General features: G+C 41.5%; 1 protein-coding gene across 2 annotated transcripts in view; it reads right to left on the minus strand.

Annotated features, from left to right (window-relative positions):
* Window positions 1–22202, minus strand: part of PREX1 (phosphatidylinositol-3,4,5-trisphosphate dependent Rac exchange factor 1) — a 117599-nt gene that overhangs the window by 52170 nt on the left and 43227 nt on the right. For both annotated transcript variants that reach the window (XM_058036047.1, XM_058036048.1), the window contains exons 2-5: window positions 14702–14773; window positions 13221–13343; window positions 8392–8496; window positions 5477–5578 (exon numbers count right to left, since the gene is read on the minus strand). In XM_058036047.1, coding sequence (XP_057892030.1) covers window positions 5477–5578; window positions 8392–8496; window positions 13221–13343; window positions 14702–14773 — 402 coding nt within the window. The remainder of the gene's footprint in view (window positions 1–5476; window positions 5579–8391; window positions 8497–13220; window positions 13344–14701; window positions 14774–22202) is intronic.

Consider the following 22202-nt stretch of genomic DNA (forward strand, 5'->3'; position numbering starts at 1 on the left):
CTGGGAGCAGGAGAGAAGGCTGGGACCAGCAGGGAGGGTGCTGGCTGGGACTGGCACTGCCCCTCCACAGCCCTGTCTGAAGCTGTCCAAGGCAAAGCCGTGCTATCTTGACACTGCCCTTTTTCCCAAAAGAGCAGAGCTCAGCACTTCTGAAACACAGGGAGAGAGCTCTGGGTACTTATTTCTTTTAGTGACACATTTATGATGTGTAAACTCTAAGAGCATTTGACAACATTTTCAAAGACAGCTGAAAGACAGCCCAGTATGGCAATACCTGGGTAACCCTTATCCTCCACAAAGCCCACAGACATCGTTGTCTGGAATTGCTATCTCCTGTACTGCAACTTGTGTGCTAATAGGGTCAGGAAATAAGGCTGCTGCCAGTTAGAGAGAACTACTTCTTGTCAGGAGTTTCTTAAAATAATTAATAAAAGACACTTTTCTTTTTTTCTTTTTTTTTTTAAGAAGTCTCTGACATCCTTCCCCATGTCCTCCCTCATTGCACAATATTGACTGTGTACTTCAAACTGACAGCAAATACACTTCACAGCTGAAAGTTACACATTCCTTTATTTGAGAAATTCCTTCCTCCTACCTTTACTCCCCTGAGGACACTCGGGCATGGCCTAACATGGACTTTGTCCATGGGCTGCTGACACTGTGCACTGGCTGGTGCAGATCCCTGCTGCCAGGCTGCCCTGCTCTGGCACACACCGACCATGGCCTCAGAGCTCAGAGCTGCAACCCTCGCTGGCCTGCTGAGCAACAGAGCTTCACAGAGATAACAAGAGACAACACACTCCTTTATCAGTTCAAAAAGTTAAGTTAATCAACAGTTCAGCTCCAAATGTGCTAAAAAAAGAAAAAAAAAGGCAACAAAAACCCAAACCACCTTTCTGTAAACATATATGTTCCTGGCAGTTTTATACTTGTATTTTACAGCTCGTAACATCTGCCTTTACTAAGCATAAAATAAATGATACATCAGACTTCCTCTGTGTGCCTGCAAATCACAATATTGTTTTTTATTCTGTGTTCTGTTAAAACTTTTACTTTATGTCAATGTCTCTACAGGGTAAACACTTGACAAGCAATGGTGGATCAGATAAAATAGATTAGCTTCAACATGCCACTAAACCTACAACATATGCTAACTTAAAATGCAATAAAAATGTTTCTGGTTTTATAAATATCAGCAGTTATTTGTGATTTTATATATGTGTGGAAGACAAAAGTATGATTTATAAATTGACAGTGCTCCTTAGAGCTCTTTAGGGAATAGACAATTTTTAATATTATGCTACATAGAATTGGATTTCAACCACACAATGTCATGAACCTAAGAGCAACACAACTTTTCTTGGAGGAGGGAAGGGGGGGAGAAAAAGCCAATCCTCCAAAGACAATTATATTCAATTACGGCCAAATAGAAGATTCTGTTTCTGGAACAGCTACAAGAGGAATGGAGAGGTGAGGGAAGCAATAAGGTAAGCTTCCTTCATCCTGTTCTGTATTCCCACCAGTGGCTTCCCATCTTTCCTTTTCCAAGTGCAGGCAGTGATTCATGAAGGCCTGTGTATGCCTCACTGCTGGGCTCTCCTTTCCAGGGGATTCTGACTCTGGTGACTCCTCTCTGCATACAGGTTTTTCTGCCCCTCCCAGGGCCAGAAAAACTCTTCTCCACATGAAGCAATACATAATTACTGTCCTAATTGCCCATGGAGTTTGTATGCCCTCAGATATTTTTAAAGGATTAGGGTGGAATGTGCATTTCTGGCTGGAGTTTGAGCAAATCTTCAACAGACCAGACCTCAGGCAAGGTCCAAGCCCTGTGGGCTCTGGGCTCCCAAGAGCAGCAGGGTGCGGCTGTCATGTGCTGTGTATTCCTCCTGTGCCAGAGGGAGACAGAAGTGACTGTGCCTAATCCCCACACGATGGTGTGATTAACTCATGATTACCACTGCCCCAGGGTTTGCTTCTTGCTGACAGAAATGCTCTTTATTAAGGGGAAAAGACTATTTTTGTTCAGAGACTGGTTTACACAACAGCTGCTTCTACTCTTAAGCAGTAGAGTTGAGATTAGTTAATAGAGTCCCACAATTAGAACAAGTGAGACAGAGCTGCCTTCACCCAAACCCCATGCTAGAAGATCTGCTCGGCAAGTTCTCTGTGGGAAATCAGCACATCCCTCCGGATGTCCAGAGTTGCCGATGTTCCCGTCGGGGGACTCGGAGACCCTGGCATTCTGCCCGGAACACCTGGTGGCTTGATTTTGATCCTTCCAACGAATTGCCAGCTTGGCATGGGGATGTGAAAGCCACACAGGTTTGAATGGTATAAAAACAAGATGTTCACAGGGTGAAAATGTAGGTTTTAGGATCTTTTGGAATGGGGGTTATGGGGACAAGATGGAGGAATCAGGGCATGTCTAGTCCTTCTTCTTCCTCCTGTTCTCCATTTTCTGCTGTGATGTTAGCACTTGGGGATTGGTTTAGAATAGAAGCGCACTGTCTAACATAGGTGATAGGTATTGGAAATTAAAAGTAAATATGTTATACGTAGTTTGTAGTAAAAAAAGATGACACTGCCTCAGGGGCGGTCAGAGTGCCTGTGGCTGCCTTGCTGAGCAGATCTCAGCTGGGCAAAAAGAAAATTTTGTAGATAGGAAATAATAAACAACCTGAAGACCAAAAAAGCGAACAGTCCAGACTCATTCTTCAAAAGCGCGGGCTGCCTCAGAACCATCCCACACATCTCGGGGCAGAGACAGACAGCCACCCACTCGTGCTGTGTGTCCTTCATCTCTGCTACCTTCCTTCTTCCCAAAAAACAATGCCCATCACAGCCAACAGTTTTATTTTGCTCCAGTCTAGTCCAAGCCCCTTTCTCAGTTATAGGAACTCATTTACTGACTGACAAATTCAACACTAATTTTCTTGTATGTTGTCTGAAGCAGACAAGAACTGCACTGGGGCACAAATACTAATACTGCTATTTCTCTATTTGTGCAGAGATTATGAAGTGCCATAGCTAAGTTTGAGTTGCATCCTTCAAACCACACAAAAGGCTTGCAAACTAGACAGAGAAAAAGCAACAAAAATTGTAAAACTCAAGCCCCCAACCCCAATCAAAAAAACCCCAACAAACCCCACCCACAAAAAAAGATCCCACCCTCTCCCCCTTCTCCCCAGAAAAAATCCCCAAACTGAAAAACCCATCCAAAAACCTGTTTACAGTCAGGCACTTCAAAGCTGCAATGTTTGTGTCACAAAAAATGGGAAACTACAAATAAAATTGAAACGTATTGGCCACCATCATCTGGATCATTGTTATGTCTCCATCATATGTTAGTTTAAAAAACCCAAACAGCTTCATCAGAGCATGAGAAAACATAAGGTCATGTGTTGCAGGATGATATATTTCATTGGAAATTACTGCAAAGCTTATAGTGGATCAGTAGTTGGAGATATTCTAGTGTATTATTCCAAATTAAGTAACTCAAATCAACTCCATGCCAGATTTTATTGCTCTGAAGAAGAACACACATATATGTTATTAAGTTGTTACAGTATTTAAAATATGTGCCTTACCTTACTACTTCAGTTTACTTTCAAACACAATCGAGTCTGAATTACCTTGTGCATACTAGCTTTATCAAACCCACCACTTAGCTACATTAAATACTTACACTAGACATGGTCATATCAAAGTTACCAGATAATCTAGATGTTCATAAACTCTTGCCAAAAACAAAGTAAAAGAGGAAAGTAGGCTAGCTTTGGTCTAAGACTCTTCTCATCAACTAGAATACAATAGTATCTGTTTGCCCTGGGAATTAGATCAAGCAAGATCCAATCCCCATGAATACAAAAGAGCTATTTCAGGAGCCATAACTGAAGTTCAGGAGCAAAGGGAGAGCAAACACTTAATTTGAAGGTTACGCTATTTTTAAATCTATCTCTTTTTTCCCTTGCTTGGAGAGCTGCATTTTCCTGGTCAGCATAAATAAAATCTGGCTGTGTTTTCCCTTAAGTGTTCTCATGTCTGAGACATTTGTGTCTGCTCTGGTAATTTAATGCTAGCAACTATCAAATAAGTCTTGAATGGGACACAACTTATTTGCTATGAATTCACTACCTTTGACAATCAGAATCAATTACACTTTATAACAGTCACTGATATTTTCTGAGCTGAACAACTCCTAGTGTTATGCTATTATTTCACTGACTGAGGCAGATTAAAAACTTAATTCCTCTTTGCTTTTTCTTAAAACTTTTATTTCCTATCCAGGAAGTTTCAACTAGTGTGTGATCTTTATCAGCCTATATACAAGAAGAAATCCATAGCAAAATAGAATGCATCCCCACAAGATGCCCCATCACAGCCCCTCCCTGCAAAGCTGTTTCTTCAACAGGTACACATGGGTCTGGGTCAGGACCAAGTGTAGGCACAGGTAGGGCAAATTCATATTTAACCCACTGTGGCTAGAAAGCAAGAAACTCTGTTTCAGTCTTCATCTTGGTGGTATTGGCTTTGGCTTTCAAAGAAAGGATGTTTGGTCCCCAGGAGTTTTGACATACATTCATCACAGAGTTCTTACTTTCTTACAGAACTCATAAAGGGACTTTTCTTTCAAAATGTGAGGGAAAGTATTTCTATTTTTTTTTAATTACTTTTCTTTTAGTAAACACAGTGTGGCTCTAGCTGAGGAAGAGACTGACATCATGGAAGATTGATGACTGTTAGCCACAGAGTATCTACCAGGCCACTGGGATACAAGCTCTCCCAGAAACTGCTTTCTCCTTTTCCCTCTTCTTGTCCCCATCAGGCAGGTGACCCAGCCCTGACCAGGAAGGATAAGAGGCAAGTTAGCCCTTTTCAGGTCCTTTATCTTCTCAGGCAAGAATATTAGCAAGGGGGCCAATTAGTGCCACATACCATAGTCATTTCTGGATTGACACCTCCGCATTGAGAACTCGTCTGAGACAACCAAAGAGTTTTCAAACAAGCTGCCAAACAGCTGTCCGAAGATAAAGGATTTTGATCATTACTGACCTGCTCACCATCAAACTAGAGACCTTGTCAGGAGAAATATAACCCATCATGAGTCCCCAGAGCCATCCAGTCCCTCAGAACACAGGCACAATTCTAGCTGAACTCAGCTTTACAGGAAGTGGCTCAAACAGCCTGCACAAGCCTCAATAAACATCTGAAGAGCACTGAAGTCAAAAGGCTTTGGTTAGTCAGTAAGTCACCCTGTCTGCTCTACCCAGACCATAACAGGATTTAGCAGCCTGCCAGCATCAGGGAGATTTTTGCCCGTACCCGTAAAAAGCAATTTTCTTCAGAGAAAATCCAACTTTCAGAAGTGTAAATCAGGAAAGCAATAGTGGCAACAAAAGTCAGGGCTAAAAAAAAAAGCAGAATCACTCCAAGAATAAAACAATCATCTCAAGAAATACTTTCTCTGGTTTACCTTGAGCAGAAGAGGATATTTGCAAATTCTCTGAATTGGAGTCAGCAGATAACCCTCTAGTGGAATGTCTGTTGTCTTTCTGCCTCCCAAGAGCATGCAACTCTATAATCAAAAAAAGAAACAAATGTTACCTCAGACACAAAGCTTTCAGATGATTTTTGACACAATTTTGCATTTCTAAAACATGCCTTATGGTGAGAAAGCACTTTACCATACCTAAGGTACAGGAAATGGCATTTCATTCACCATACAGTCATCAAGTCTGACATACAGCCATCAAGTCTGCAAAGTTCTGCAGGCATCAGCAAAAGAAACTTTGCAGTGGATAACAATGGCTGCGCAGAATAGTATCTTCTCAGAGAAATACTATACAGCTGGTGACTCAAAAACTATTCTAACAATATGATAGCAAACAGCAAACCTAGATGGACCATTACTTAAAATAATCCAATTTACCTCCACAATGGATACGACCTGTTGTCTTTGTTCACTATGTAAAGTTGTATACTGTCAGTCCAGAAAACTCTTGAAGGCTAAAATAAAGCCTACTAACTAGTAATCATGTAATTAACTTTAGTCCAATTGTTGTGTTTGAACTGAACTGGAATTGAAACAAATTAGTCATCTGCATAACATCCACCACTTCTCTGGCAAAACATTATGCCTGAGCACAGCTGGACAAACAGCCTGGGCACACTGGCTGGCTAACCAGCACACATGGAACTTCTCCAGAGTTTATGGAAATTCATTTCTCAGGATTGATATAGAAGGGGAGTTTAAGAACAGGGGATGACAGTGGGAAAAAAACAACTCTTATAGTCCTTGAACTGTCCTTAATTTGTAACAATAATCTGTAATCTTTGTGACAAATCAACACTGCCCTACTGTAAGCTTTTTACGCATTCCCTGATGATTCTACTACTGGTTGCTGCCAGAGACAGGTAAGAACTTCAGGTGGCCTTCAAGTCTATTTCAGATAAACTATGTCCACATTCCTATGCTCAACCATGAATATGGACTTTGCTCCAAAAGTCACTCCAGTTGCAAACCTGTCCTGTCAACACAGAAGGTGAACTTTAAATGCAGTTCAGCCAAGAAGTGCCTGCTTTGAGGCATCACCAGTAGTGTTGTCCCCTGTGAAATGCGTGCTGTGGCTCAGACACACTCGGAAATTTAGTGAGCTTTCTGGCTGTAGCTCTTCAATTCTTCTCTTCAAGGAATGTCCACAGGCATCATACATTAAATCTCCTAAGTCCCAACTGGTGTTTTTAAGAGACAATTGTCTGTAAAATAACCTGTCCCCAGGCTATTCTAGATCTGTGGCATTGGCTACCCAGCTCACAATGCTCCCTGTCCAATTTCCAAGTCCCAAGTGATTTAATTCTTGCCATCTCTTTTTACAGCCCTCTCTCTAGCTCTGGGCTCAAAACTGCCCTTTAACACTTACTGACTTTTCAGACACATTCTCACATTCTGTGTTTCAGCAGCTGTGAGGGGGCAATTGGGCCAAATCTATCTTCACAAGTAAAGCTTTGTACTTTAGTGCTGCCTTCTCTGCATAGCAGCATTGTAGCACTGGTTTGGGAGGCCTGGAAGAAACTACCACAGCTAAGCAGACACATCAGTGCAGCCCTTCTTCCCATATTTACTGCAATTTTAAGTCTCCTGGATTCAGGTGCTGCAGCAAGCCACAGTAGACAGTGTGACATCTTTGTTGTACCTCGTAATCAGTTTGCCAGCTGCTGTCTCTAACACGAACAGAAAACTTTGTCAATTCAGTGGAAGTGGAGAACATTCTGAAGGTTGGGAAGGACATGGTTTACATGCACCTTCCCTCACCTTTCTCATTGGTTTCCCTCAGCAGAAGCACTCAAAAAAAACCTCATGAACAAGGTAAGGGTCATTTAGTAATTTAAAATAATGGTTTAATAAGGTTCATTAAAACTCAGACATGACAAAGTGACTCTGCCTACACTACAGCACGAGGGTAGGCTCCCTCTGCGGCCTGTATCTTGTGGCTAAAGGAATGCTCTGGCCCTGCTTGTGACTGATGTTTATATGTCGCTGTACTACACTGGGAAAGAACAGAACTTTCACAGGAAGCAAAAAAAAAAAGAGCAGAAAGAAAAGCAGGTCCTTTGCAAGAAAAACAGTCTTTATTTCACTTCACAGAATTTACTAGGAAAAAAGCTGATGCGACAAATTATTCCCTCACCTATGTGCCACCCCCGTTACAAATGCCACTCATCCATGGTCAAGAAAACAAGACATTCAAAAATCAAGCAGAATTCGGGTGAAAGTAAAGAAGAGAAACAACCAAGAAAGGAAAGTAAGGAATGCAGCAGTAGAAGGCAGTGCCCACTGACTGCTTCTCCTCCCAGTCCAGCCTCTAAGGCGTGTTTGAAGGCTATATGGCCACAGTCCCTCCTTGGATGGGAGTTAGGTTACTTTTGATTTGAGCAGCAATGATGCACTCAAAACAATTCATCCGGACTACATTTCATGTCCACAACTGGATTCATGGAGAAAAGGGTGCCAGAAGCAGGTCACATTTTTTTCATTAGCCTGCAAATGGTGAATTGGTCAGAGAACTGAGCAGGGGATCAAATCCAATGGGAACTAGCCTCAGTCTTGCTGCTGACTTACTGCATTATTCCTTTCATCTGTGCTTGTTTTTTCTGTTATTTTTTAAAAAGAAAATCTTCCTTGTTTCCACTGCTATCACTCCTGCTGGTACTGCTCAGTTCTGTGCCTCAAGTCATCAGTGATTTCAGTACCCCTCCACCCCGAGTGCTCCATACCTGGCAGTGGGTAATACCTGCAAAATGCCCAGCATTCCTGGGATAGCAAAGAGTTATTATGAGCACAGGGCAAAGTCAGATCATTGAGTCAAGAGTGCTAGAGAAGGTGCTTACCAGAAGGAATGTTCTCACTGTGGGGATCTTGTTCAATTCCATCAGCAGTCTGAGTGCCTTCTCATGGTTGCTACAGTACTCCTCATACACAAAGAATTTGTCTTTCTGCAAGGAAAAACAAAGTGACTTATTGACTCAGACCCCATTGGAGAGATTATTCTGCCGCAGTCTGCTACCAAATTATTTATAAACAGAGGTGGACTCCAAGTGGCATTAGCATTGGAGTTTTCAGGAAGTGGGTGACACTCTTAATGTGAGTACTGTATATAGGTTCTCACTAATTCCTGACTTACTGTTGTAAGTTAACAGAGACTTTTCTGAGCACTGAGACTTTCAGCACTTTTCCTCTTAATGCTTCACTGAGATCATTGGTATTCTTTCCTGAAAGGAGGAATTTTGCTATCTTGGGATGGAAGTAGCCAGAAGCAAAACAAAGCCAGGAGCAAGGGGGCTCACCACTCCTGCAGGAGGAAGAAAGCCAAGTGGAAGAGCCAAGGCCTGAAAAAAGCTCTGAGATCTGGAGGGGAACTATAACACAAAGCAGTCAGCTGGAAATCCCCTGCCTTTCAACAGTGAGAAGCCAGGCCTCAGTAGGTTGGCTGGTTTACTGTGTTCTGAAACAAGCAGCAGACAAAACTTAACAGATATATATATAATAGTTTCTGTAACTGGAAGAATTTCACCAAATACACACCAAATACCCAATGTATTACAGATAATAAAGGAAGGGAAGGGTAGCTTCACAATTAGATTGAGCTACTAACACTGGGACATGTCACACCCACCAACACATGTTGGAATGAAATCCCCTGTTAAGAAATGAAGGTCAGCTGGTAGGTCAGGGTCAGCAAGTTCTGTTCTACTGATTTTCAGATTCAAACACACTGCAACTCCTTCGGTCTAAAATGATCAGAGATGCTGAACCCATTGCAAACACTAGATATCTGGAAACACTGGAGTGATTCACAAAAGAAGCAGGAACAACTATTTCCATGCTGAGCAGATACAGCAAGAGCCAAGTTGATCCTCTCAAAGCTGGGAGGAAGGGCTGAACTTTCAGCAACTATATTCAGAGCTTCCACTATTGCATTCACCAGAATAAAAGGAGGGTCATGAGATTGTATTAGGCTTTAGGCAAAATGAATGATTCAGAAGCCAAAAAACATCGGTTTTGAGTGCTTCTCAGGATAGCACTTTATTTCCTGGTTCAGGTTAGCTTCTATGCCATAATGCAGCACCATGTGGAGGTACCCAGACAAGCTAATTTGCATATCAAAAATAATTTCAAAGCATTAGTGTGGCACTCTGCAGGGTAATATGTGAGGCTTTCTCAGAGCACCAAGTCATGTAGCCAATGCCTTCCAGAGTTTGCTGCTGCATTCACAGCAGGATTCTGGTCTGAAAACATTCTATCTGAACCTTTTAATCTCCCCAAAATTTGGAAGTTAATTTTTTTGAGTTTTGATTGGAGTCCTAGCACTCTTCCTGTGTCAGCTGAAGGTACTTTCAGCATCTAGGTACTTTTAAGACCACTCACAGTGATCCAAGCAAAGAACTACTGCCAGCTGAAGGAGTTTGGGAAAACATGGGACTGCAGCTGCAGTCACTGGGTATTCCCTTTGCTATTGTCATAACGGAAAGAAATTGCATTTATATTAGTTTAGGAGAATTTGACATTCTGGTCAGATGTTCAATGGTAGCTATACATGTTCAGAATCTGTAAAATGCTTTTGGGTTTGGTTTAATTAATTTTTGCTTTCCTTGTACTTCAAAAGAAAGAACTGAGAATAAATAGATGTATGTCCAAACACAAGAACAATGGTACAGAGCAAATAAAACAACAGCCACAAAGGGTATGGTGCAAAGAGATGGAATGCAGATGTTCAGGACTTTTATCCTTCATCAGCAGCCATTCATGTTGCTATTGGGGTGCAATACTAGGAAGCTGCAAGGAAACAAAAGTTTCTGACCACCAGATGCAGGAAAAGGCAGGCCTGGGTCCACAGCACAATAGAAAAAAGGCAACAGGATTGTTGTCAACCATAAAAACAGGAGAGTTACAGAGTAAAACAGGCATAGAAGTTTTTCCCACATCTCCACTCACTTCTCAACTCCCTGGATGCACACAAGTACCATGCTTGACGCTAAAACCAGCAGTCATTAACACAGAATCATCTGTTACATCAATGCACACAAAATGTCACTGCTCAGGTTTCTGACTGCAGCTTTGAGTGCCCCGAGTTTGGGAGGCTATATTTATGTGATGAAAAAAATCCTTTTGCTAAAGCTCAAGACAGTACAATAATTATACACACACCAGAGTGCTTTCCTCAAGTCTTTCCCAGCTGTACCCCATGCCATTGACCCACAAATATGAGAACTATGTTTAAAATTGCTCCATGTCTGAAGTGTTTCATTTCCTCTGTGGGTGATACTCAGTCCTAGGTTCTCCCATAGCCTGGTGAGGAAATTATCAGTTACATAATTACAGACGTTAGCCCAGGAATTCTGAACCTGCGGCTGCTCTAGGTTAAAGTGCAATTATGGTCAGAGATGTGACCAGATAAAAATGGCACTTTCTTACTCAGCAAATCTGCTGGATACACAGCTAGACCTTCTGTTTTAGTGACAGAAGTAAGACTGTACTGTTCTCAGTTTGGTTAGTTTATTCTCCAAACATATTATTTTAGATTCATTAGTACTGCCTACAAATTAATGCAAATTTGAAAACCATTTTGACTAGAAAAAGCAAATAAGACATTTAGAAAACTGCAACATTTTATTTGAACATATTTTTAACAAGGCATGGCATTTTCTTGTTTCAAAGCAGGCTGAAACCAACCTTGTCAACATCAAAAACCTGAACAGAAGACATAACTCTCAATGTAACAATATCCCCAATGACACAGACTTACTTTAGATCAGTAAAACTGATCACTCATGTAACATTGCTCCAAAAAATGATCATAACACACATTTCCCTAGAACAAGATTCTCGCTATTACATTCCCAAACCTCTAGCAATATGGCAATATCAGAAATAAAGGATCAGACAATTCTCTGCCCTTATGCTCAGTCACACACAGTCACACCCTTTCCTGCCCTGCAAAAGCAAGCTTGTGCTCACAAGGTGTGGTCACTCCACTGCCAGCCCATGTGCCCTCTTCTGAGACATGTCTCACATGCTCTTTTTGTTTAAGGCTGTACACTGGATTTGGAATGAGTATTCAAGGATGTTCTACACCACCTGTTGCAGCCACACTGCACTGCAGCTCCAGAATAAACTCTAGCACCTACCATCAGACAATGAATTTCTGATCACCCAACCAAATGGAGTACAGTAGGGCAGACAATGTTTGTGTTCCGACGGAAAACAATTTTTCACACCTGAGTATCAGAGCAAGCACATTTCATCATGTCTTATAATACTTCAAAAAGACAGTATGCAATAATTTCTTTTTTGGAATTCTTGCAAAATCTGCTTGCTTGCTTTAGGTGCTACTCAAGACTTGAATCCTTCTGAACTAAAGGTCCTTGGGACAATACTGGGCCCAGAACAACTACCATCTCTTGATGTATTCAAAAAAGGTGTCAGTGTGGCTGGCACTTGAGCACATGGTTTAATGGCAAACATGGTGGTGGTGCTGGGACTTGATGGTCCTACAGGTCTTTTCCAACCTTAACGATTCCATGATTCTATAAAAGCAGTGTTCTGTTTCTGAAGGCTGGTGGATCGTTGCCAAGTAAGGTTCTTCTAGGCCAAGACAGACCAGGAAAAGTCAGGCCTATGTAGACTCTAGAGGACATTAAGGATACACAAATCTCATGAAGAGGACCCAAGCACTGCAGCCTGATGGAACTCCACATGGTGAATCTGGGGATTGCTACGAGAATATACAATACACAAACTTAGAGAAAACATGGTCCACTAGAAAAATACAGTGTCTGGATAAAACAGTGCTTCCAGAATTCTCAAGCTATTCACCAAATTTTTAAGTATTTTTAACACCAAGTTTCTAAAGAAAAGCAGCTCTGCTAACATCTGGCTGCTGACAAGTACTGGACTCGTAATCAGGACGAGGAATGACCTTGCTAGGTGATCACAACAGTGGATACACCAATACATTCAAGATTCAGGGGCCTTTTGTCACTTCCTCACTGCAAGCTCCCCACAGGACTCATTGTGATCTGATGATAATGAAAAAGCAGCACTGAGAAAGTTCCAGGACTACTTCTGAGCATATTGCAACAACAGAACACTGCCCAACAAAAGACCAAAGAAATGTTCCCCATGGTCTCCCTGGGTGAAACAGTGAGAGCATGTGCTGTGAGGAAAGCTCCTGAGCCCCGCCGGGACACGCAGCACTGGCAGCGAGCGGCTGTTGCAACCCACGACCCCAGGCTGCTGCAAGGGCTGTTTGGGCAGGGAGCATGAACATCACACACCCCTGCCTGCAATACCAGGCAAGCACCTGCAGGAATACTGATTCTGAGGCACTTGAAATTGTACTGCATTTTTGAAACTTTTAAAACAAAAGCAGACAAATTCTCAGCAATAAAATGCGATCAAATGGGTGAGAAAAAAATTAAAAAATTCAACAGGAAAGGGAAGAGTTTCTAAAAATACATCGTTGTTTAGCTCAGTTTGATGTGGTGTCCATTGTTCTAGCCTCATTCACAAGTTTTTTCCCACCCTACCTACAACTTCCATACAAGACACACATTGTCATAGCATTGCTACAAGCCTTAGAGATTAGGGCTTGCTAAGGGGCTGGAGAGCTTATGACAGGAAACTGTATTTTCAGATAGCATTAAGTCATTGTACTTACAAATTTTAAGAAAACATTTCCCAGTTCATGCTGAGACTGGGGTTCTGGTTGCAAACAAAATTCCAGAGCAGCCAGGAACTCCTTGTGAACACCAAGAATGTCTTCAATGTTAGAAAATAAGATCTGAAACATAAGGAGAAAAACATTGCTCGGTTTTAATACATGTCAGCGGTTTTTGCTACATACTAATGCCAAAATACTGTGGAGCTCTAAACTTACCATGAGAGGATCCAGAGCTCAGACAGGGACTTGTAAAGAACAAATTACACTGTATTTGCCCCTTTCCTAGCCCCCTATAAAAATCTTTACATCGACTGAAATACCTGCTGTAAATTAAGGCTATCTTTGCAGACTCCTGAGCATGATAAATGCCAACAATCTCTTTTAAGTCTTGAGAATATTTCCTATGAGAACATCCAGGTAAATGGAACCACAAGGCCAAATTAATTTTGCAGGAGACAGAAGCAGGGAGTAGTTTGCCTTTCCCTCCCATGCATTAGAAATCCCTTTCTGGAAGAAAGGGACTTGAAGGTATCACACACAAGGTTATACCTGTAAATAGGAGACAAAATCTGCTGTATGGATCCAGCTTTACACTGCTCAGAGTACAGAATAGCATACATTTCTCACAAACCTGAAGAGCAGCATTTAGAGTTCCCTTTCACTGACCTCAGTGACACGAAAAGGCACTTGTAGAGGGGAAGAGGCCCCTTGTTCAACCTTGTATTACAAGGTAATAGTGACAGTTAAATGATCCCTGTGACTAGAATACACATGTGCATACGTGTATTCTATCACAGGTGAGATTTTTTGCCAAATAACTACAGGAAAGTGTTTTGTGTATTTATGACATTAATGAACAACATGCACCCCCTGTGACCACAGGCACTAGAGAAGCCTGTACCTCACAGTTCTCTATGTCCCTTAACTATTGCCAGGGCAAAATTCATTCAGGAACCTCCTCATGCAAGGGTCTCACAATATGTAGATCTCCCACAAAAACCCAATTCCTTTCCACAAAAACACAAAGGAAAATTCTTGCCTCCTTCTCATAAGCCCTATCAAATTTCTATTAGTAGAAAACAGCAGATGCAAATTGGCTAACTGAATACTGTCAAGCCAAACAGACAAGGGCGTGGATTCCTCGCCATTCCTCTCAAAAACATTGAAATGGCCCCTCAGTACTCTACTCAGCATTTCACAAATCTTGCCAAAAGTTACTATTTCTGAGAACACTACACTGTTGTCAAATTTCACTAAAACTAGCTGGTGATATGAAAAATTACTGGAAGATGACAGCTATAAGAAAGGGAAAACAGTTTGACAGATAAACTATCAACATGAGCTCCTTTCCTTAGGGAATCAGCTTAATAATAAGCATCAATATGACAAGAGGATATCTGGTATTCATATCCCTGAATCTAGCCTTTCATTGCAAATCACTTCACCTACCAAGAAAACAAGGAAGACAGAAGAAATACCTTAACATTCTCCTCTGTTATGTACTTCTCAGCTTTGTCCACTGCATTCTGTCGGATCCGGTGAAGAAATGCCTGCAGAGATAAAAGAAGATTTATGTTCCAGTTGTTTGATAATAGTTTGATTTCACTCTTTTGTTTCCTCTAGGTTCCCATCCACACAATTTGGCTGGTAACCTTTAAGACTGAAAGAATGTAAACATTTAGGAACTTCCCACCACAGATACCCCAGGCTGCACACAGGCACTACCAAAGACATTTCCCACAAGCTGTTGGGCTTTGCTTGACAATAAACGTCTTCTCTTTGTGGAAGCCTTTAGCTTTAATTATCTGTTACTTGCAGTAGACAACAGCAGGGTCCATTGGCTCCTCTGAAGGTTTCCCCTGTCTACAGGATGCAGCTGTTCCGTCCCTGGGGCAGCGTGCTTGGCCCACAGAGGTGTGTGTCAGCAAGGGACTGCAGTAACAGGGAAGGGACAGTCACACTGCTAGAGCTGAGACACATCAGAGCCATGAGCTGGGGCTAGGGACAAGTTCAACAGTCTCAGTATGCGGGGAAGGGGAATGGAAATCACCAGACAGTGTCTGTGATACACTGTCCTGCTCACTTTATTTCAGTGGGTTAAAAAAAGCCAAAGCAATGCTAGAACTTTTCACTTAGGTTGGGTTTCCCCTTCTCTCAGCTCTGCACAACTCTGGCTTTAACAGTCAAATCAATAAAAAGCTGCCAGATACAAATGGAGAGTGATCTGAATATCAGCCTGAAAAGCATAACTCTGGCTACTGAAGTTGGGAGGACCTACTTGCATTTGCACTGAACACACCCACAAACCTATTTGATTCAGTAGAAAGAGTTTAGAAAAGAATACTTCATGGGATTTCCATCTCAAGACTCCACTGGTTTAGCAACTACTGGTTAAAAGGCACTCCTGAACTGAGAGCAGGGGATTTTCCTATCCACAGGCATCAGCAGAGATGGAAATACCTGCAGGAGAGACTGAAAGGCAACCACTGAGGACAGAATCTGCTGCAATAAACTACATAACGTCTGCAAAGAAGGGAAGAGAGCTTTATTCTCTAGTCCTGTCAGTGACTTCTAACTTGCCTCCCATACAAAGGAGTGAGCCCTGGGGAATGCAGTGAAAAAGGATGAAAGAACTTCTCTTACCCACCTGAGAGAGTGAGGGGAAGTTGGTCCTATCTTTATTTAGGGCACAAAGCAGCTTTCTTACAGCTTGATAACAAAAAGCCTTTAAAAGCTGAACTATTCCTGAGCAAGGTCCATGTCAACTGGTGCACGCTCCACTTTTGCTTTTTCCCTTTTGCCTGCTGGGATCAGCAGCAGCTTACAACCTGTTAAGAAGCAATGCCACTGAACCAAACTTACAGCTTATGGAATGCCTTCATCTCTGGTGTTTTGCTTGGCACACAGTGAACATGTTCCTCTGGCTTTCAGCTCTAAAAGGGGCACGTCTCTGTTCCAGCTAAGGCATTGCTCTCTGTCATTCATCAGCCATTCACACTTTACAGGGCAGGTACCAGTAAAAAAGACATTAATTAATGAAGCATAGAGACCCTACATTTGTTTTTAGCCCTGGATTTTCAACCCGCTTTTGAACAAATTTCAGGGACCATAACCACATTGCTCCTCTAGTACTGCTAAACAGAAAGATCTTGGCTAGATTCCAGCTAGATACGGAGAACTCAAAGGAGTTTGTGGGGACTAAGAAGTTTGAAGAATAGATTCCTGCATCAAAGGAACAGGACACGTGCTAGTGACAGAAGGGTTATTTTGTAAGGACTAGCCAGTTCATCCTGACAATAATCTGGCCAGGAACTGTAGCACTCAGCAGCAGTCAAGGAACTGCCTGAGATGAAGTGTTCAGCATGATTCCTGATGACAGGAGGAACAGCTGCTGCACTCCCACCTCAGCTCTGGGTGTGAGAGCTCAGCATTAGTAACCAGGCACCTGAGTCATACAAGGTGGCACATCATTCTAGAGACACTCATTCGCTAACAGTAAGTCAGGCAGTGATTTTCCTTGCTTTAATCACAAACATGTTTGGAGACAACAAACCCAACTGAAATGATCAATTAATCTACATAATTAGCAGCTCCACTAGTGACTAATAATTACCTGCACGTCAGTCCCAGTATGAAGGGTCTAATAATAGAAAGCTGTATACAGGAAGTGCAAATCACATTAGCTGTTACAGGCCACTCAATAAAAAAGTGGAGACTGTTAATCTAAAAAACAGCTTTTCTATGATGCTTGTCTGAAAAGACCACATGATGTGAGCACAAGAAAGGGAGAAAAGAAGATAGGAAAATCAAATGAAAAATAAAAAAGGCATAGAAGCAGAGAGAGGAAGAAGGATGAAAGACCTTGAAGGGAAACAATCAACTTTGTAGATAGTCTTTCAAATCTCCTACAGCTTCTGATTTGCCTTCATGCGCATGGACAGCAGTCTCTGATTTGCCTTCATGCGCATGGACAGCAGTCTATCCAGTAATAATAAAATAAGACAGTTACAAAATATTTTGGCCTTACAAATTTAATAGTCTACATTCTGAAATGCAATTCCCCTCAAATTAACAAAACTTAGTGGACGCGGAACAAGTTTGTTCCCCATTTTTCAATACCTACAGAGGTGCAAGAAGAATCTTTTGCAACACAGTCATTCAAATAAAAAGTGTGAAAACCACAAGCTATTAAACAGCAGCTCACGGAGATAATGCTGCATTTCCCGTTCACATGGCAACACCACTTTCTTCCAAACCACTTCCTGCTTGGAAAAAGCAACCCTTTTCCCAGAGATGTTATTCTGACATTCAGATCAGCATTTCCCAAATTTCCCCAGTGATTTTTTTGCGCTGCTTGTTTTATTAGGGTCTAAGCTCATCTGTACCAGCACTAGCCCTCTAGTCACCTGGTGACACAGACTCCAAGAACTGTTACACAAGTAGTGTGCAACTCTTTTGGGGGAAGGGAGTGCTATGATATTTCATGAGACCTACTGATTTAGCTGGAAAATCAGATTCTTATTTGGACCAGAACATCACAAAAGTGATGCCAAAAGAGAGATGGTGGTGGTGGATGAATATTTTAAAAAATTCATCCTATGAACTCATGCCTATATCTTATTTACATTCCAAAATATTTTGTTATAGAAGAGGAATTAGTTGAAAAGGTGAAAGCTTGTCTGGTCACTAAAGTTAGTGAAACATTCTCTCTGGCTACTCCAACCTCTTCACACTCTACACAAGTCATATATAAATTCAAGGGGTCTGTTCCTTGGCACTTTTCACAACGAGCTTTCAGGGACTCCACAGTATAACCCTTTCCATCCGCAACACCTTCAATCTGTGCAGCAACTAGCCTCCAAGGAGATGTGGAAGCATGGGGGTCAGCTTTCTTAGGAGACCTTGGAAGTATGACCTACGGACTCTGAAATCATTCCTAGGACACTGCAAGATGATCACAATCACCTCTCCATTGCAACCAAGAGCAGAAATCTCTACTGTGGCATATGCTGTTGGTTTCCTCTTCTCTGAAACTATCAGGTATAACTGAAACAACAACCAACTGCAGATCACTGAGACTGTTGAAGAGCTGAAACTGATGAATAGACAACAAAAGTAGGCTCTGCTTCCTTCTGTCTTCTTGTTGTACCCTGGTCAGGACTTACAAGGGTAACAATTTCACAAAGAGCAGAGATAAGAAGATGGCTGACATCTTTCCTCCTTATCCCCCCACACTGCATTGCTCCCCTGCCACTCCGAGTGCTTCACTGTGCTCACACTGGGCCAGGTCTGAGCAACCCAAGCTGTTTGTTTGGGCAGCAGAGGAAGACAGAAGCACTGGAAGAGCCTATGGATCCAAAACAAGAACAGGTCATGGCACAAGGCAGGGAAAAAATGGGAAACCAGGCTGATCAATTTTCATACTGCTGACAAAGATTGTAAAGGCCCCATCTTCCATATTTATGTGCTCAGTATTAGGAAAACAGTCCGGAGAAAACTTGTTTTGGTTTAAAATTCAGTGGTAACATAATGTTTATTTGTGCACTGTAAGCTGTTGTCCCAGAGGTCTGCTATTCCCAAACTCAGCAGGCCACAACTGATGCTTCTCATGTCATGCATAAGCACAATTTATAGTTTGTCTTACAGTACAAAGTCTTGCAGGATTCAAGCAAATCTATGACAAATTAGAATGAGCAGTGAAATGTTTCCTTTCTGCTTCACATCATGCTGGACAAATTCCTTCCAATACAGACTAACAGAAACATACTATAAATCTAGAATGAAATTTAAATATAAAAGTTCATTTCATTAAATAACTACTTTTTAATGGCCCCTTTTGTATGAAAGTGTTTTGTTTTTCTATTCACAGTCCTCATAATCTACTGTTTCAATGAAATCTCATTGTTTTGAGTGTCTTTGCAGCACCTCTAAACCACAAAAGCACAGAATATATTTTAAGGAAACAATCAGGTGATTGTTAGTTGTTGTCACATGAAACAGTTGCACACATGAAACACACAAAGCAACTGGGATAACTCTTAAACGCTTTTCATACGAGCCTTGTTGAACTCAGCTTATATATAGCCTTAACCAGGGAAAACTAGTATTTTCCATCTTCTATGTAGCAGAAGTAACACAAGCAAAACACTTGGGATGAGGCAGTGACAGTTTGCTCATGCCCCTTCTCATAATTCATTGTTTAAGGCAGACACTTCCTCCAACATTCAGAAATAGCAAGAGACTTCTTACTAAACAGCAAGGGAGGCCAAGTGTGTCTGCCCCTGAGGGAAATGAAAAGGAGAACAGAAACAGACAGCGGTGAGGCAACTGGTCCCCATGTTGCTGGAGAAGAACAACTTAAAGCACAATCCTGTAAAACCTGTTTCCTGAACAGCTGACTGGAATGTCACATTGCATTTAAGAGAAAAGTGAGACAATTTCATTAAACTCATTAGTGATCAGGACTGATTCAGAACAAGGGTCCAGGGATCTAAATGAGCCTAGAATTTTCAGAGTTAATATTAATAATTGCTTTACACTTGTGCCATCAATTGTTTAAAGCTTCTTGCAAGTGCAGATATCTTGTTTCCAAGAAAATGTGTTCACAGTGACAAAGTAAGAGGTGACGTGAACAATAAATTCCAACATTTGACCATCACTAGCATCTTTACCTTGCAACTACAGCACAGGGGTCACATATATGAACAAGAACTTGCAAGCATAATTTTAATTTCTCTTTTTTTGATCACTTGAATTAGTGTTACCACTAAATTTGGCTGTTAGAAGTCTTTGCCTCCGTACCAAAAAACCCTATTTCTTTAGCATAGCAGCTCAAAGGTCCTGTGGGAACCTTTCAGCTTTACTGAAATAGTCTGACAAATTGAGTGTTTGCTGAAGTTCAAGTTTTAAGAGCAAATGCATCCTTGCTCATATTACTCAATTGTTAGCTTTGAACCTTGTCATTTTGATCATGTTCTTTTGCTTTCTATCAGATAAGCAGTTCATAAGCTAAAGCTCTACACAAATGACAGGAAACAAAAATCCTGCATCCCGGTCCCACACGTTAAATCCAGTTCTCACCTGAGGTCTGAAAGACAATGCAATAAATAATCTCATAGTAACATAACAATGACTGCACAGGGCTATTCAAATCTTTCAGCATTTCCCTTCAAGGGTGTTGCTGGGCTCACAGCCTTGGGTCACCACCCAGCTTGGAATCCAGACACCTCAGCTGGGTGAACCTGCTTCAGTTCTGCTGCTCCTGCCATGGCCTGCAGTGCTGTGCAGGTTAACCAACGTCTACTGCTGTCCATCCTAGAGTCTGCTGGACAGACAGATGAAGTAATTCTTGAGCAAATACAGATGACTGGTTTTCCATCATCTCTTGCTGTCCTGGGCAAACACCAGTACACAATGCAGAATACTGGGCCTGAGTCAGGTTTTTCAGTTATGAAATTAAGTTAGAGTATTGGAAATCAGAAGCAACTCCTTTGACATTACTAGCATTACATATGTAAAATGGAGCAACACTGAAGCAACAGCACTACTTTTAAAGAGCCTATTACTCTACCTCTTACTGGAAACCCAGTATTCCCTCACTGCTCAATTACTGGCTGCTATATTAATATTTCTATAAAAGCACATTTTAAATTATTAGTGTCTGGAGAAGAAGGAAGAACTTAAGCATCAGATGAGTTCATTATACTAAAATTCTCCTTAACAATAGAGCCACAGCTGTGAAAGAGAGCAACTGCAAAAACACTGTACCTGTAGCTGCGCTCTACAGGCAAATTAATTCATCAGCAAACACCTGAACAGGGACTTGCTTGACAGACAGAGGTGTTTAGTAAGAGGAAATAGCACCAGAAATATCTTTTATTGCCCCAATTTCAGGCTTCCTGTGTATCAAACTGGCTTTAAAGCCTCAAAGCTTATTGGTACTTTTTTTTTCTCTATCCCCTGAAGAGGAACTAAATTATTAGCTAACCAAGGTGATTAATAAAAAGAAAAAAAAAGTCACACACAACATGGAGTATCAAATACTCTCTGCAAACAGCTCAGGCAATCTGAGGTGTAGAAGCCACACAACCCTTTCACACACACAAAAGCACAGGAGTTACAGGAGGCACCATCTCTTCCCACAGCAGACTGCATGAACATCTGCAAAATAAGCAGATTCCATTTCAGGTGAAACTGGAAAGACCCTCAGAAAAGAAACGCAGCTTCAGTTGCAAAATTCAGATATGTCACAAGGGTAAGATCCTTTGACCTGAAGCATACTTTTGATGGGTATTTTTTGTAATTGTATAAATACATGTACCCATATTACAAAACCACCACTCATGCTGGCAATTCAATAAATATTAACTAAGCCTTGATCATGGCAACTTGAAACTTCTTCCCCACTTCTTAGTCTGACATGGTGAATGCTGATAAATACTACATGAAATATAAAGGAGCAGTCAGAAATTCTGCTATTTAAAATTAATTAATAAGTGCATGTATGAATAAAATATTTGAATAAATAAACTTGATTATTTCTTTAAATACTAGATAAGAGAAACAGCTACTGCTAATATGAAGTACATGCCTGAGATAATTCCAAAACTGATTTGTCCTGAGCCAATCCTGAATTTTAAGATTCCTGCAGTTATGACCACACTTGGCTGATTTATCTTACATCTATCCTGTCGTTGTTACACTGCCTATAACATCAAATCAATCACAAAATACTGGCACTGCACAGCGCTGGGACTTTCAGCTGTGCTTTAAGGACTTAGACATTCCAACTGCTTTCTCCTCACTTTGAATTTCTTGACAGAGGTCCAGCACAAAATGGCTTCTGTCAACAAATCTCTGGGGCTTAAGCGAGGATTCACCTCATCTACTCACACCCCCTGAAAGCTGAAGCCTTCCCTGAGTTAGTGATCCAGGTTCCCACTACAACAGAGCAATGGGCAGGCAACTTAGAGGATGAGT

Source organism: Melospiza georgiana, chromosome 17, assembly GCF_028018845.1.
Source record: "Melospiza georgiana isolate bMelGeo1 chromosome 17, bMelGeo1.pri, whole genome shotgun sequence".
Taxonomy (NCBI): Eukaryota; Metazoa; Chordata; class Aves; order Passeriformes; family Passerellidae; genus Melospiza; species Melospiza georgiana.